The sequence below is a fragment of the Acanthaster planci genome, linkage group LG09, assembly GCF_054643075.1.
Source record: "Acanthaster planci isolate LZ-2023a linkage group LG09, COTS_SCS, whole genome shotgun sequence".
NCBI lineage: Eukaryota > Metazoa > Echinodermata > Asteroidea > Valvatida > Acanthasteridae > Acanthaster > Acanthaster planci.
In genome coordinates, this window is record NC_141785.1 from 4,462,711 (window position 1) to 4,480,473 (window position 17,763).

At 43.1% G+C, this 17,763-nt stretch overlaps 1 protein-coding gene across 6 annotated transcripts; it reads right to left on the reverse strand.

The window, feature by feature from the left end:
• Positions 1-1,569: 1,569 nt before the first annotated feature.
• brap (BRCA1 associated protein) lies at positions 1,570-16,384 on the reverse strand. 6 transcript variants are annotated; one of them, XM_022253141.2, is made up of 13 exons: positions 16,262-16,384; positions 14,591-14,836; positions 13,209-13,854; positions 12,882-13,071; positions 11,794-11,907; positions 11,162-11,310; positions 10,723-10,798; positions 9,927-10,065; positions 9,116-9,228; positions 8,579-8,668; positions 7,463-7,627; positions 6,978-7,073; positions 1,570-6,600 (listed from the first exon to the last, which is right to left on the reverse strand). In XM_022253141.2, the coding sequence occupies exons 1-13, from the start codon at positions 16,368-16,370 to the stop codon at positions 6,421-6,423; spliced, it is 2,313 nt and encodes a 770-aa protein (XP_022108833.2). In that variant the 5' UTR covers positions 16,371-16,384; the 3' UTR covers positions 1,570-6,420. The 6 variants fall into 6 exon arrangements, with proteins under 6 accessions (XP_022108833.2, XP_086997049.1, XP_086997047.1 ...); XM_087140923.1 differs by having other exon boundaries at positions 16,182-16,288; XM_087140921.1 differs by lacking the exon at positions 16,262-16,384 and adding an exon at positions 15,620-15,906 and having other exon boundaries at positions 13,209-13,851.
• Positions 16,385-17,763: the final 1,379 nt, after the last annotated feature.

A 17,763-nucleotide genomic window follows, 5' to 3' on the forward strand; every position in this document is an offset into this window, starting at 1 on the left:
TATAGGGGGAGATGCCCCCTTCTATCCGAAGGAGCATTCCAGAGCAAACTCTCGGGACCTCCATGAAAAGGGACTGGATCTCTGATGGAGAACTGCATTGTAATCACACAAATGATGCCTCGCATTAACTTCCCTGAAAGGGGCCGTAACATGAAAGACGTGCGTAGGAGGGCATGATGCTGGAACCGAATTGATTGTTAAGCCTTGAGTTGGTCTCCTCTGCGATGTTGAATAGATAACAACCCCGACAACGAAAAGTGTGAAAACTCAAAACGTTCACTCTAATAAGCCCTCCATATGACTTGGCGTGCCTATTACCACCGGCTTTAACAGAAGTAATAATAACTTCGCTTGGGGTGACGTTATTTATATCATTCAGATCATTGTAAACATGAGTGATATCATACCACATGGTTACTATGAAAACAAGAGTTGTAGACTCGAGTCACTTGACTTGAACTCGAGTGGAACTCAAGTCGCTATTTTTGTGACTCGTGACTTGACTTGTAACTATCGGTTGTTGACTAACTTGTGACTTGACTTGGACTTGCACATGATGACTTGTTACCATCGCATGTGAGAAAACTATTCGATCGAACTCATTACAGTTTTAAATATAGGCCTATCAACTTACGCCTTGCGTTCTTAAACTAATCATCGTAAGATTTCGTTCGGCTCGCAACTTCTACTTCGGTCTTGTCTGCCCAAGGCCACGCCTGAATTACTTCGCTGCTGTGGTCATATTTGTTTGGCAATGCGTATGTTTTTGATTGTTTCTCCTGATTTCAAGCTTTGTTTGAGCCTTTTATTGATATCAAATCAGTTCATGACGCCACTTGGCCTAGAATTAAAAACAAAAATGGCGTCCCGGTATAGAAGGCCGAACATTGCCGCTTCAAATACCACGTTTAGGTGGTTGTAACATGCCTTCAAGACACGCTAATATAAAATTTTTATAACATCTACCCACAATTAGATATTTTTGAGAATTCATCCTTTTAATTTCCAGTTTTGGGGAGAAATGGGCTAGATTCGCGGTATAAAGCGAGCGGACATATCATACATTGTGACTGTATTCAAGAATGTGAGACACCGCAAAAATTGATAATGGCTCAAATTATCTGCGCTCATCACAAGTTCTTGGCTACTATAGAAGAATATCTGTGAGTGCTTATTTCAAAGCGTCTTAAAAATGTTGAACTTGATGTTGACTGGTTTTTCAGTTCGAAAACGTCGTTAGTGAACGTGAAGCATGTCCACAGGTTGGGTTACACGTATTTGCATAACTTCAGCCCACCATCACTCAAGTGATATGAATTATGCATATCCTACCATTCACACGCCCCGGGTCAGACAAAATATCCAAACCTTCCAACGTAGCTCCAGTCGCGGGCGAAATCACACAAAGTGCAACTTGACTTTGTACTTGAACAAAAAGACTTGTGACTTGACTTGGACTTGCAAAAGTTGATTTGTTACCACCTCTGATGAAAACTAAAGACTAGAACTTTACACTAGTTGTTAGTAAAGAAACAACCCAACAGAAAAGACACGACAGACACAAGGCAATTTCATTAGATGCTCAGGTGTATTTCTCTTGGCATTCCTTCAGTATTAAAGCTTCGATATTTTATACATCTTTAAATATCGCATAATTAGTGTTCCACAGTCACATCTTTTACACGTATCAGAATATTACAGTATAGTTAAAGGCTAAGACGAAAGGCTAAACATTTCTTTTGTGTTTTTGTATCAATACATCACCAGAAAGTTACAAGCGTGATTGATCCTGTATTATTCGACGTAATCAAACCTGACCAAATAATAAAATTAACTAGATCTGTATTTTGAATCAAAACAGTTAATCCAGTAAGACAGACAAGCACTGTCTTAATATCCATTAAGCCTATCGATGACGTCAAACTGGTTGAATTATATTTCAGCATGTGAAAGACTGGTATGTTAGGCATATTGGACTTTCCCTTGAAACATGATTATCGGGGGATCAAGTCACGTGTTGAATGCACGATGGTAAACGGAACGTTCTAATACACAAGCCATTTTGCGTCACACTGTGACAATGATACGAGCAGTTCAGCTCTTGGGGTGCGCACACGCGTTGCCATACAGTATCCAAATCTTGAACCCCACATCGCATGGCAAGAAGGTTGCCGCTTGTGTACGGTTTGGTATTTCGCTAATCAAAGTATTCACATCGAAAGCCACAGACTTGAGTCAAGTCAATGACTAGAAAGATGGTGTAGAATTCCACAACTCTACTAGGAGTGCGCAATTTTTAAAAATCCTGCAATACGACCAAGTCACCCACTGATCTCTATACGCTAATCCGACCAGACGCCTTAACTGCGGTGGTACTGCACTCATACGCACATTTTTCAGCTTGACGCACGCGTGCATGTGGCAAATCACGACACCCTACTGGTCGAAGATGTATGTAACGCGCGCGTACCACCTGCCCACGAGCGTTGTACCACCGCAGTAATGGCTTCTAATTCTGGTGGTAGAATTACACTATAGGCTGGATAAGCAGCTCAGCAGTAACCGCCTATGTGTGAATTGAAGTGACAGCGGCCATCTTAGGCTATTCAATACAATGGCTTTCAACTTCAGTGCATTAAAAATTGCATTCCTGCACAGCGCTAAGGCTGGTGACTTGCAAAATACCATTGTAGTGAATAGACTGAGGTGGCCGAGCAGTCGCTTCAATTCACAGAGCAGAGCTGGCTATCCAGTGTAGAGAGATCAGTGATGTCACCTGGAGAGCACCGCAAAGCGGACTTTCCACAGCTTGGCAAACCGTTGAATGCTCAACAAAATAGGGCAACGACGCTTATCACATTCACAACTCCAATTAACCGCTCCTATACATCTTAGGAACGTCTCAGTTAATTGCACTGATCAAGGTCCTTTTTGGGCAACAACGCACATCACGAAGCATTATTCATCCTCAAATCTTTGAATGCAGGGTCATATGTTGGTTCATTCTGCCCAAACCTTTCAGAATCAATGCCTGATCATCTGCAGTGGAGTTAAGTGGGAGGCCCGGCCCTAAATGCCGGGTTAAAATGTAGGAATACAACGGGAACACGTACAGCCATGTAGAGCCTCTGTCCTTCATGTTCCCATATTTGAATGAACCTAGATTCTTCGGTGAGAGACTGGCATTCCTTGAAGCTGGGCAGTTTTGCTCACCCTTACCCCCCCCCGACAAGCCCAAAGAAGTAAGCCTTTTCCTCAAGTAACAAATGAAACATGTACGTGTACATTCTGCTGGATAAGAGTCATTCAGGTTCCCCGTCAGAAACAAGCTATCGCCACTGAGGCAGATTAGCCTCGCTTGGGAGACGGGTTCGAACTCCGGTCTAGTCCACATGTGTTTTTTTTTTTCCTTTTCTTTTCTTGGGGTTTTTCTCCTATCTCTAAAGTTGTAACTGTTTCTCAATGTCTGCTCCCTGAAGGCTTCTTCGGGTCTTCGGGCTACCGTGCCCCAGAAACATTTGAGGAATCCTTACGCGTAGTTTCATTCACAGAATTGTGAAAATTTATTACAACAATTTCGAGTACACTCTGGGATAGTGAGATGTTGCTACCCCTGTAACAGGAAATGGATTTTTTGTGTGTGCACATGTATCTCTGTACTTCACGATTTTATTTTCAGCCTGATCGATGTATGTTGTCACCAGTTTGCGAGCTGAGTACAACAGAATATTATGAGGTGATGGGTTGAATATCCATTCCACGAAGCACTCTAGAACGAGGCACACCATTTGCACTGAATTAAATTTTGTGTCCACTTTTTTGGTCCACCATAAAATTACAAGATGCTGTCCACTACCGAATCAGTTAATGCTTCAGCAAGCACTGGCATACAAGCATTTGTACTGAGAGCCTCCATGGATTGCTGCATTATATACACAAGGGCGTTGGGTACTAAAGCAGCTCTCTGCAGCACGCAGAGTAAGAGACGGTTTATAGGTAACGCCATGTGAGCCCAATGCCATAGTCTGTCTCCGTTGCTTAGGCACAGTCTCTCACCAGCTCCAACGTATTCTACAGTCAGCAAACATCCAAAGTTTCCACTCTGCTCCGAACAATCCCAAGTCCATCCTCTATACCCACAAGGACAAAGAGCACGCCAGTAACCGTCCAGGTGTGTACTGCATACCCGTGAGTGTGGAAAGGTCTACATCGGGAAAACTGGAAGGAACCTGCCCACCAGGATGAAGGAACACTGCGCTTATGACTGTCACGGAGACTACGACCATCGGTCGGCCATCGTCAAGCATGCACACGCCTCCGACCACAATATCAACTGGGACTCAGGGTAGATCATTACCCCATAAGAATTGGCTCCCCAGAAGAATCTGAGAAGCCATCAAGATCTTCTGGCACAACACTGTCCCACAAGACATCCGTTGCCAGCTAAGCGACATCTGGTGACCATTCCTACAAGCCACGGCACCACTAAAGCCCCTAAGCCAACAGACGTTAGGGTCCTCTATATCTGAAGTCCACACAGCTGTCCAGCTCTCTCACCTATACCCAAAGCCACCACCCTAACCCCACCGCACCAACGCCGTCTCCAGCGCAGCAGACATACAGCATCCACCCCCTTCATTGCCCCAGTAACCAGCGACCCAATTAAGCCAGTCACTTCACGCTCCAGCAACAAGGATGCAGCATCCACCCACTTGTGCTCCATTATAAACCACAAGCCAATTCTCCAGTAACATTCTCTACCACACATCTCTGATATCACATCTTGTAACTCAGTGCTCCACTCCAGTCTGGCATCTCTCTTGAGGATGACCAGAGTAAGCTGGTCGAAATCTCAAGTTTACACTCACCGGTTCTTCTCAGAACCACCAGTTTTATAGAAGAAATCAGTTTCACGTGGTGTACTCGCACACCTTCTCCAAGTCTAGCCTCCACCATGCAAAGTTTCAAATCTTACCAAGCATGCACAGGTCACTTAAGTCCCTAGCGGCAATCTTACTGTGCCGAATACAAAAGTAATACAAATGTTTATTGTTATTGTTAACTAAATTCGTTTGTTTCTTCAACAGTTACAGTGGTAAGTTTGCCAACCATCACTTTTGTATTTGGTATGGTAAAATGGCCGCCAGTGGCTTCAATCGGTACTATGGCACTGCAAGTCCAAATTTTTTAATAGGACGTCCATGGTCTACAGACACCAGCTGCATCAGAGCTGTATATAGAGACAGTAGAGCCAACTTCAGACTTTGGAACCAAAATGGCTGTTCATTATCTATACAGCACAGCATGCAGCCATTGTGTGCTAATAATCCACCATTTTGGTTCCAATAATTGAGACACTTATGTCGCTACTCTCTCTACAGTCATCTGCAAAAGTTTAAGACCACCGGGAGTTTTGTTGGTATTTCTGTCACTGGGGATGCATTACCTTGTTTCATTGAATGGTTACATAAGATATTTCTTACAGTAGGGATAACATCAGAGTTGAACTATGAGCCCATTTGCGTGAATTTTGTTGCAAAGGCAGGTCTTCTGTATACATTTTGTCTGTAAGGCAGCATGGGCAAACAAGCCAGTCTAAGTAATCAAAACTAAACGAGGGCAACCTAAATATTAGCCAGTTAACAAGTCAAACCATGGACAAGTAATCAAATTGCTAACCAAGATACAATTAGGTTACACATTAAAAATAAACACAAGTTGCCATGATTGACTGGTTTAAGTTTGTTTTTTCTTCAGGTTGATGCATTTTCTGTGGGTGGTCCTGAACCTTTGCAAATGACCGTATAAACAGCTCTAAGCCTCATGATGAGTGCACAGTGCCCTCTGCAGATATCAGCTGTTAGTACACCGCGCCCTCTGTAGGCAAGCACATTTGTGTATAATTATTTCATTCTTTTCATGAGAATGGTTCCCTCCACATTGATGTATCAAAATCTTTGGCCACTGACAACCAGCAGTCGACTAGTCGGTCCATACAATCCATCACTGGCAGTGTTAGTTACACTATAATTATAACTAGTGGTGTCACTCTAATTTGCCCAGCATTTGTACAAAGCGCCCTCAGTAGACGGCAGCAACTGCACAAAGCGCTCTTTATAGACAGGTCAGCTTGTACATACTGCTCTCTGCAGGCAGCTCCATTTGTACACAGCGCCCTCTGTAGACAGCTGCAATTTATACACAGCACCTTCTACAGACATCTGAGCACGCACAAAGCACCTTTTTGGAGGACTTGGGTTGAATGCATCCCGACAAACAGGAAACAGCCATCCTCGGTTAAAGCACTTACTCTTGAACGATGAGTTTTTCAGGCTTACTTTTACTCTGCAAGATCCACTTAACCATCCTCACCAGCTGATCACACTGAAAGACCCTCTTGCACATGTAACCTGAGCCACATCACCGTCCCTTTTTCCGGCCTTTGCGCGACGACGTCGACGAGGACGCGGCCGCCGCACCAATCACGATCTGCCCGTCTTGGATTTCCTGCCGGGTGTCTTCTGAGGTGCTGCCGATCTTCTGCTGGGCATCCAGGTAGAACATCAAGTCTCGCAGTTGCTCCTTCAGGTCATCAATTTCCTGCACGAGCACAAGATTGCAAATGGCTCACTTCGATGCACCTTCCCAACCACACTTTAACAAATTCTATCACTGGTCTCTGCAGTGGGCATTGCCAGGATTTTTTTTCAGGCAGGTGAAAGTGCTCATCATTGGCAAATTGACAAACCATTAACATTAAATTGGGGTCAATTGCGAGGTATTTACATGCAAATTGGTAATTTTCACCCAATTCCACTTTTTTTGGTTTCTTTCGCAATTCACTTTATCTGTTTTATTTCTCCATGCTTTGTCATTCCATAAAATTTTATTCAAAACCGCATGAGGTTTATTGTTTTCAAGAAACCACGCAAAAACTATTGACAATTCAGAGGCAGCAGAAGAAAACATGTACATACCCCTTGCTTTTGTTTACTGTCTTCGTTGCATTTCTTTTCTAGCTCCATTACTTTGGTCTGCCAAAGTTGTTGATTGTCCCTCAAGCATCGATTCATCTGATAATCAGAGAGAGAGAGAAAATAGCAATGTCCATTCAAGTCACGTACTGTCCTAGGTATCTCTTTCCGAAGAGAAGAGCAATCGTGCAGCCCAACTTAAAGTCACAAGTGCCGCTTAGGAATTGAAGGCATTTAAAAAATTTGCATACTGTCAAATCAACGGAACACCCAAGATCTTTACAGATGTTGTCTGTCTGCATCAGGATCCAAAGCTAAGTGATACATCAAATCAAAGAGCTCCATCTGATCTGCAAACAAAAACAGTATTACCTTAAAAAAAAATGGCCTTAAGACTGACATTGCAGGATACGGTGACATATGGGCCTCTTTCTCCTTCAAATCGGTCCAGGAATACCACAGGGTCTTGAACTCAACTCTAAACGTACCTCTTTTTCCTCCTTGAGCTCGGCGGTTATCTTACTGAGTCGGCTGCTGAGCTGAGAGCATTTCCTCTCCAGTCCTGTCTTCTCCTTGACCGCAGTCTGCAGGCACTGCTCCATCTTGTCTCTCTCTTCGACTGTCTTCCGAGAGCGGGCCTCCACTTCTGACATCTAATAATCAAGACCAGACCATGCAATAATCAAGTCAAACTAGTCAAATACATGCATTCAATGCCCATCTCTTCTCTTGAGTCTCTTGAGTCTCTTGAACTTTGTCACAGCCAAAGAGAACATTTACATGTATTGCTGCACACCGATCATAATGGCACTCAAGTTTACTCCAGGCTGTGCAATTAAATCTAAATTAGTGGACACACAGTACCCCATGTGGGCCCACCAGCCCCAAACTATGGGTACACTGGATCAAACTGTGGGCAGTGCCGTAGCCACGGGGTGGGCCTTGGGGGGCATGTGCCCCCCACAAATTCCTGGTGCCCCTCCACCGGAAAAATTGAACAAGGCTAAAAAAAACTTGCCCCAAAAAACACACCACTGAAAGCTGGTGTCCCTTTCTGCCCCCCACCAGTAAAATCCTTGCTACGCCACTCACCGTGGGCACGTAGAATCCCAAACCATGGACTTATCACGATTGAATTATGTGAAAACCAGATCCAAACTATGCACTCACCAAACCTTACCTATGGGAACACCAAGACCTGAGCCATGGGCACATCACACAAATTATGGGCACACCAGACCCAAACTCTTAGCACACAAAACCCGAACCACGTGCACACAAGACCACCAACCATGGGCATATGAGGCCTAAACTATGGGCTCACCAGACCCAAACTACTGGCAAACGAAACCCGAATCATGGGCACACAAGACCACCGACCATGGGCATATGAAGCCTAAACTATGGCCTCACCAGACCCAAAACATGGGCTTACTGTAGTAATGGCATCTCTTGAGTTTTAATCATGAAGTTGGAATTATTATAGGAATTTTGGTACTGGCTGGTATGACAACTCGGCTCACTTTTTCCAATTCCGATTTTTTTCGATCATCCATCGGCTCATCCATTTGATCTATTACATCCTTGCTGTTCGGAAGACTTACTCTGTTCAGTGCATCTTGTTCGATGCGAGCCATCTGCTCCTCAAAGTAGATTCTCTGTGACTCCAACTGGCTTGTCAACAGGTAGGAATACTGTGACCAAACAAAGCACAACAAATCAATTGTAGAGACACAAAATATCCAAGGACTTTGCTGCCAGTCAAGCCCGCCTATCAGTGAATTTGAAAAAAGCGTTCAGTATTTTCTCTTTCAAAGTAAGCAAACAGTCGGTAAAACAAAACAGATGATGCTACATGCAATCAGTTCTCATCGGATCCTGAAGTTGGGTTTTGTTGCTCCAAAATTTTAACAAAATCCGGATCAGGAATTCTCATTTTAGACACAAAACAAAGAGAACATTCAGTCCATAACTACATTGGGGATGGAGCAAGGGTTTCTTATTTTTTTAAGCCATTCTACAAAACTCTCACATCAGATTTCCACATGCCAACAACTTCATAAGCGCTGATGTAAAGGCCAGTCTCGGCTGATCAATGTTTAGTTTTGCTCTTTCTTGTCCCCATTTCTCAGATCGCGTACCTCAAGTTGAAGTGAGTCCAGCTTCTCTGTGTGGGCTGTCTCCGTGTCCTGCCTGTCCCACTCGATGGGTTTACCGTCGCCTTTGCTCTGGACTAGCCGATGGACGTAGTTATCTGTGGCCGTGAAATGCAAAGTCCATTGTGTTACCAGATCTATCAGTCGTCATTTGACTCTAAACTCTCTTCAGCATTTGATGAAGAGTTGAACTAAATTCAACAATGTAAAGAACCTCGGTTCTATATTGTTTTTCAGTTTTTAGCCATATCTTGTGGCGCACAATGGGTAAATAATAACAGGAAAGAATTCCTTTGTCACGGTCAATGGCAACCAGTTGTGACAAATTCTGACACATGGTGAGGACTTGTGTTTCACCTCTAATGACCAACATGTGCGTAACCTGTGGTGGTTTCTGTTAACTTGTGATGACTTGTGACTTGTGATAGTGTGGTGACAAGATATGCCACTTGACTGACTTTTTGCTCGTCTTGTGATGGCTTGTGACAACTTGTGATTATCTGTGATGGCTTGTGATGACCTGTGACTGGCTGGTGACTGGCTTGTGATATCAGCCTGAATGGCGTTGACTTGTGATGGCTTGTGACAACTTGTGATACCAAGGGATAATCTGTGACGGCTTGTGACTGATTATGAGGATTTGTAGTGACTACATAAACTACTCTAGTTAAGGGGCTTCATTCTTTAGAATCCACCAAGTTCCCTGGTCTAATTCATCATCTGCCTTTTCTCCAGCATACTGCTATAAAATCCAAAGCTTGGTTTTTGCATTCCAGGCCAAGCTCTCTGATCCTACCTCCAGCGTAGTCCCACACTCTCTGATTGCCCAGCTGCATGGCGTACGTATGCTGAGTCTCCTCGAAATGGGTGTAGGAATGGCGGTTGGAGTATCGTCCACAGCCAACATGGCCACAGATCAGGCATATCCATAGACTCTGTCAACAACAGAAGCATTGGCATCAAGCGTTAGCCAAGTGACGGATCTGTACTTGTGACGTTGACAAAGTTGTAAGGCCAAGTTGTAACATTCAATGCCCCATCAAGAGAGGTACGGCGGCGGTTCAAACATAGGAGTAGAAATGGACTGAAAGTGTTTAATCTTGATTTTTGAGACTGTACCGATTCTTGGTACCCTTTTTGTTTCTGTACCTGATCAGGTAACACAGGCTCTGTTTACATTAACGCACACTCTACAATACCTGTGAACCTGTGAAGAATGTTTTAATGTACTCTCGTTATTGATTACCAATGGAAGAGAAATGGTTGCCAGGAATAGATCAAGTCTCACAACTTCTTATGAAACATTTACAACCAAAGTATGTGTAAAATGTTGACCACAGAAGTAGATATTTAGTTCTGCTGTTGTTTCATTTCCTATTACCTTTGAAAATCCTGCAACAAACTTTGAAGAGAAAGAACTAAATACACCAATCAGTTGTTCTGCATCCAGATGCCTTAAACATTACTTCACGGGTCTCCCATTAAAGTTGAGTTCTTTGGTTCTTGTCCCAACCTTGATAGCTCACAGAGAGATAAATGGTCAAGCAAATTGAAAAGGATTGGTGCTAAACTAATAGGAAGCGAATTCCCACCTCCTGTGCCCCACAGGTGAAGCATTTGTGGTCCTCGACTGCCTCTGGTGTCTGACAGTAACGACATACGGGACAACTAGAAAAAAAGCAAGCCACAGAGATTCAGTTTCAGAACATGGTCATTTCCATTTTGCAATAATTATATTTGACGCATTTCATAAATCTGCACTAACCTTGGTCCCTTTTTATCCTGTGTAACATCAAACTGGCTCAACAAATATTTCTATCAAACTTTATGCAGTGCGACTAATTTGATTATTGCACTTTTCTGCTCACAACGGAATCAATCATTCACCCTGTAGAAAGCTGAAGTGATAACCTGACAAGGGTCTCTTCCAAAATCTGGAACATCAACCAACTCTGAGATAGCACAGTGCCAACACAGGCCTTAGACAAACCTGAACATACAGTGCCAATGTTGTCAACCTGTTTGCCTTACCTTGTGTCACCCCATTTGTCCAAGCAGTTCCCATGGAAGGAATGATTGCACAGTATGGTCAGGATCCCGTCCACCGATTCATCCATGCGCTCCAGGCAGATATGGCAGGTGGGCAGCTCCGTCAAACCCGGAACCGGTAGAGTCGCACCCTGCAAGATGCAAAGATACCATGCAGAAAGTTAACGGGGCCTCCTCGTCATTGTAAGGCATAGCCCCTCCCTTCCCCAAGGGCCCAATCTCTGCTTAATTCCCTTCAACAGGAAACTGCTCCTCATTTTTGGATGAGCAAAAATGAGTGGACGACCAGTCTTGTGTGGCACACAATGAGCAGCACTTTCGTCAGTATTAAACCTGTTTTTCAATAGCCACTATTAACTGTGCTTAGCGCATTTCTGCAGTCAGTAACTCTTTAAAATTGGCCAACAAAAAATGTAACCTCAGGCTGTGTCCAGATTGGGCTACCAGAGCTTCTCTGTCTGTTGTCAGTAGTACGTCTATGTGTATCTTCAATTGGCAAAGATCTAGACCTAGCCCTAGTCAACATATTTGGAGGCAGCTAAAAGTCATTTTGATATATAAAGCTACAGAGCACCCTCGTCAATTCATGCATAAAGCTAATAGACACAACTTACCTCTGAGGCTTTCATGCATTCGACCCTGGACACGTAGACCAAGTAACAGATGCTGCTCTCAATGGAATTGAAAGGTTTGCCGTTGAACTCTGAGTAAAACTCATCCGCATCTTTCTGCAAAAAGGAAATGAAAAGATGTTGTAATTTTTCATCATGTTCACCCCAAAAAAGTGAAGTCTGTCACGAGCCAACGTGGTCCACCAGGCCAGCATTTTTCTCTGGCTTTGATGGCTAGAAATAACTGAAACTATTTCTTCGGACAGGATTCTAGTAAACCACAGGTTGCTTCCTAGAAAATGCCAATTTTCCTTGTATACTCCTAGGTGGAGAGAGGCAAGTGGAGGCAAAGTGGCTTGCCCATGGACACAATATCCAGTATACAGTCAGCAGCTGGATTCGAACCCCTGACACTCTGATCATGAGTCACAAATCTCAGCCAGTGCACCATACTTTCATGTACAGGGCATGTGAATTTGGTCTTGTCCAAATTACTTGGCTGAGCGATAACACAATAACCAAAAGCAAGCGGCTGAAATTAACAGCCAGATGTTCCCATTGGTGCAAATTATTTTCAGCTGTGCAAAGTAATTTTGGTTTAACAATTTGACTGTCAGAGCAGGCAAGATACAGCGGCCAACTTTTGATACACGGTGAAAAGTTACCAACACTGGGTCGCAAGAGTCAGTCAAACAGCATTCGCACAATTCCTGCCGCAATTTCACATTTTCTATTACTCTAGGGGCATGCTTCTAAGGGAGCAACATTTACCCAAACTACAGGCCATGCACAGGTGCCAAGTTACAGTTAAACAAACAAGCTATCTCCACAGACTTCTCAGACTCTGTGTCTGTGTACAAAACAACTGTGGTACTAGCGCGTTTAAAATTTCAACCAGAGACAATGAATGACATTTTTAACCTGTCATTCATGCCTGTTTATAGAGGCCTTGCATGGTAGCCATCTTGCAGGCAGTTCATTTTGTTCCACAGGGAAACCTCTTTTGTACATACTCTATTGAACAAAAGATTTGTTCATTTTTTTAAAACGTCCTCTTGCAAGCAGTTCAACAAGCAATCTGTGTAGCTCACCTGTTGCTTGAATTTGATGAGGACCATGTACTGATTGGGCGTGGTGTCCCGGATCACCCGCATCAGTTGGATGCCCTGGCTGAGAGGGGCGGCCAGTTGAAGGAGGTCGTGGCAGGTCATTGTCGCAGGAACTGCCAACATGCAGAGCATCTCGCTTCGGGTCACACCTTCATCCAGTGGAGTCATCTCGCTGAATTGGATTGAAAGAGTTATATCCAGATCCAGGTTAAGAAAAGTCCAAGGTAGATATCAATGAGAAATTCATTAGATAATCTTTCTTCAGACAAGAATTTTACTGCCAGTGGGGAATTCGGTTGTCCTACTTACTTTTCCTTGAAGAGATGGAGAATTCCTTTCGTTATTTCCACGCTTGGATTCCCAGAGAAAAATGGGATCACGTTCTGGTGTTTAGACAGTGGGCTCTTAGAGGCATGCTTGCCATCCTGGGCACTGCCTCCAACTGAGACACTGCTGTCAGCGGGCAAGACGCCGTGTTCATCTTTGGTCTCTACCATCTCAGCAAGGGGGCTTCCAGACACAGCAGAGGCATAGCTTCTGGTGGCAGAAGTGGGATCACTCAAGGGAATGTCAGATTTAAGTTCCTCCTCTCTCTGTGTCTTTTGACCCGATCGTTCGGATGAAGAATCTTTCTGTCCGTCTCTGCTCTGGAAAGATGACTCGGGCGTTGATGCCCTCTTGGCCGCATCGACGTTACTGGGCATTTTTTTGGATTTCTTGTTTTTGTGCCCGGCTGGTTTACCACCTGACAAATCTTTAGTTGAGTTGCCTTCCACTTGAGTCTTGGGCTCAGCCTTGGGCTCAGCTTTCAACTTGCGAGGGTCGTCTCGGTTGGGATCTGCTGGCATGCTGGGGGCATCTTGGATACCTTCCACAGTTGACAGTGAGTTGTCTTGGTCCTTCACATCAGCTTTTTCTGGATTTTCTGGATTCCTTCTGTCAAACTCTGAACCTGCTAAAAAAGAGTTTAAGTGCATGTCCAATGAGTATGACCAGTGCGGAAACAGGATTTTCCCAAAGGGGCACATGGTCCTGGAATTTCTAAAAGGAGGGCCAATGAACTAAAGCAGTAAATGGTAAAATGCCCATCTGGTGTGGGGTCTGGGGCCATTTTGTATCCTAGGTGCTCTGTGGCACAATAAGCCTTTTGCAAGTTAAATTTGAATAAAATCTCGTACATTGAGTTCTTTAAATTCATGTGAACGTAACGATTGGAATTCTCCATACTAAAGACACTGTTGCTATACCTCGTGATTCGGGCAAGCTTTTCCTTAGTTACATAAGAGATGCCTTGCAACAATGCACTGTTCTCAGTGGAAAAGAAGGGCACATAGGAACCAGTCCATTCCAGAGATGGTGTGGTCACTTTGCAAAAGCTTGCCCCGAATCACGAGGTATAGCAACAGTGTCTTTAGTCTGGGGAATTCAAATTGTTATGTTTATATGCAGTCAGATAACTCAGTTTACCAGATGTTATTCAAATTTAAATCACACATGGCTTATTTCAGGCAGCATGACCCCTCATTTTCTTCTCCCTCCCTGTTTTTCTCCTTTTTTGGGGGGGGGGTGAAACAAAGGGGGCATGTGCCTCCCATGCCCTCGTCCCCCTGGATCTGCCCCTGTTGTCGAACTGAAATGATGTTCGGGAAGAAAATTCAACTTAAAACTCTCAAAACCTATGGAATACTGACCTGTGAAGGTCACAGTTTCTACAATGATCTCTCTCATTTCCCTGGAGCCCCGATGCTGCTCAAGCAACTGTTGCTTAGCAACCGCATCCTTGGCCATCCTCTTTCTAGGTCCCTGGATCTCCTTTTGGGACGGATTCATCTTTTTGGACACTTCTTCCTCTCGGTGTTTTGGAAACGAGGCGGTATTTGATGCAGCCAACTCGCTGTCGCCAAGCGAGCAGCCATCTTTACTTTGAATTTTATTTCCTAGCAGGGAATCAAGTGCAACAGAACGTCAAACTGCATGTGCAAATACAAACATAGGATACGGTCTGAGGAACAAACTCTGCACTCTAATGGACTGACTGCCTTATAAATGGCCCACCAATCAAATTATCTGAACAGTTTAGCTGTAAACTGTCCCTGTACTGGATTGCAACGTCAGTGTATCTGAGTTTTCTGAATAAAGATTCGTCTTACAGCTTAACATCTTTGCTCTACAGATGACACTTTTTTCCATAAAAAGTGGATGTTCAATGCCATTATGTCAACTGGAAGCCAATACAGATGAACGAAGAAAGACCACTGTTTTCTCCACAGTTTTTCCTTCTTTTATTGTAGGCCTGGGCCTAAGCGTTTTGTGTGATTGGACTACGGCCGATGTGGTGGAAGAAAAGTGCATAATTTGACACCCATGCAACGACGTATTGTAAACCGATTATACAACATAAAGAGTTCCATATACGGACAATACTAGTTTTCCCTTAAAATGTTAGAACAGCCATCCAAAAGTGACGGCATGTCCTAAAAGTGAAATTCAGCTGCAAAAGTTCCCAAGCATCTCCTTAGAAAACACTTTTTTTTGGAAGTCTCATAGGTTTGTGCACAGAGGCATCAAGTGCTGTCCGTATATGGAAATCTTTCCAACAGAAGTTAAAACCACAAGTATCAACATATAAAAGCCTTCCATTAAGTCATAAATTCAACTCAGTCTTCTTTGAACATTTTTAAAGTCACAAATCGTGCCTTCGTGTTGCTTTTCCACTCCACCTTTTTCTGTCATGTCTGGATTGTTTTCTTTGCAGGATGTGAAACAGATTGACGTCGCCAAGTCAAAATCGTCAGCTATTTCAAACCGCAAAACTACCAAGGATACAGACATGTGGAATCTCAAAACAAAAATGCAGTTAATCTGAATAATCACATCTTCTGAGATATACAATTAGTGAGTCAAACAAGCACAAAGGGAGAAGAAACCCATTGTTTATTTTGACCGCAACTCTGACACTTCTGACAGAAATTGATTCGCAGTCAAGTCTGATTAGACTGGTGCTCACCATGGGATTTTTTTACGGTAAGTAACGGTAACAGTAAAGTAGGGCTCAGACACTGGGAATCAGTGTAGGCTTAAACAGAGAGGGCGGGCTACATTATTAACGGAGCCGCGTTTAATGCCCTCTGCCACTGCGCCATGTAATGGGCGTAAATCCCCCGGGTGGGGGATGAAGGTATATGTCGCCGTTATGCAAACTGGCCAACAGGTTGGAGCTTTGGAGAACAAGTATTCCAAGTTGTAAGCCACAATTCCCAAATTCGTAATTTATAGAAATACCTCAATGATCGGTCCCAACTATGGGACGTCTTAATAAAAGTAACCTGTAAAATATGAATGACTTCCGCATAGAAATCTACCATGGAATGCACGGCAAACGTCGTCGAACTTTGCCATTTTCACTTTGACGAAGAGCCGTCGTCGTTCTGCAGTGCTCGTGAAAGCAAAGCGCCTTACAATAAAGTACATGACGTCATTTGGAAGTAAATATGTACACGTACGCATACTTGATGTACTTGTGCATGTCTATGGAGGTACAGCGACACTGTTACCAATGTTCAAAGGTCACGAAAAAGTGAACTGTTCAAATACTTCCTCTAATGGTTTTCCTTGACATATTAGGCCTACCCCACGAACATTGTCAGCAAAGAACTATATTTGTAAAAGTAAATATTCAGTGATTTTTTGCAATATCGTCATGTAAAGTCAGGCATAGCAAGCTAGTGTGTAACAACGTTCAATGTGTAGCAAGGAAATATCGATTCTTGAATACCGTGTAGTGATTGGTATCGACACCATTAAAGCCAACCTAATTATACAATATTCGAATAATAACCGTTCTTGGGTCTGTGACATGATGACAGCGTGCGCCGCAGGAGTCATCTGTCAAATCTCGTGTAACTCGCCTGAGCTGATTTCGCTAAGGGCCTCCAGAACTTTTTTTTTCTTTCAGGTGATGACTTCACTAGTTCGTGGGTTTCAAATTATAGTAAAATTCTGAGCAATCCTGAATGCAAGAATTTTGTGAATATTAAATTATGACAGCAAGAGAACTAATTAACGAACATCACTGGTTGTTAAGTAAGTAGTTCAGACTTCCAAATTTGAGTCAAGGAAGCACTGAATACGGTAACAAAAGAATTTACTGTGACATCTGGTAATCTTGCCGTAGTTCAGTGAATTCCTGAATAATAAACAGAACCACGATACAATTTGTATTCTCACTATGACTGAAACACACCAACCCTTATTAGGCCTACAGGTCTTTTGTCTTTACGAATATAACTAATTTTCGGCAAGATCGTTCTGGATCGTTACTCTTTACATAATTTATTTAATTTTGCTTATTTTTTAAAATCCATTTATCGGGGTATACAGGTTGAAACATTACACACAAAAACAGAAAAACTAAGCTTTGGATATAAACCAACAGGACAATATTTAATAAGCTCCTGAATCGGCCGAAAAGAAAAGAGTACTGTCGGGGAGGGGGCTCTTCAAACAAATCAGATAAAAGCAGATGGAACACACAATAGTTTAAAGCTTTATAAATTTTAAAAACAACAAGAAAAGTTAGGAGACTGAAGTTAAAAAATATTTCAAGTGAAACATATTCCAATAAATCTTTCAGTCCAACGATCCACAAATGATTAAGATAGTTAGGTCCTCTGCAAAAATATGAAAAATTTTTCCTAGCGTACGGCATTTCTATCTCTGTGCCAAGCTGGAAATTATATTCCAATATGCCAGTTCTTCGATTATCCCTAGAAACGATTCTGTACTGCGTACCTAAATTCTCTGGGGTTTTTGTCCTGTTGTTTACCTTTTTCAACCGTTATATACGTACTTGTTGCTAATATTT

What these genes read in the sequence shown, in the direction of transcription:
- brap (XM_022253143.2), bottom strand. Translation starts at nt 15,731, where the DNA reads ATGTCTGTATCCTTGGTAGTTTTGCGGTTTGAAATAGCTGACGATTTT. An exon ending in TCACCTGTGGGGCACAGGAG is followed by an intron (nt 10,066 to 10,722) that starts GTGGGAATTCGC and finishes TGTTGTTGACAG; the next exon opens with AGTCTATGGATATGCCTGAT. An exon ending in ACAGTAAACAAAAGCAAGGG is followed by an intron (nt 6,601 to 6,977) that starts GTATGTACATGT and finishes GTGCTCGTGCAG; the next exon opens with GAAATTGATGACCTGAAGGA.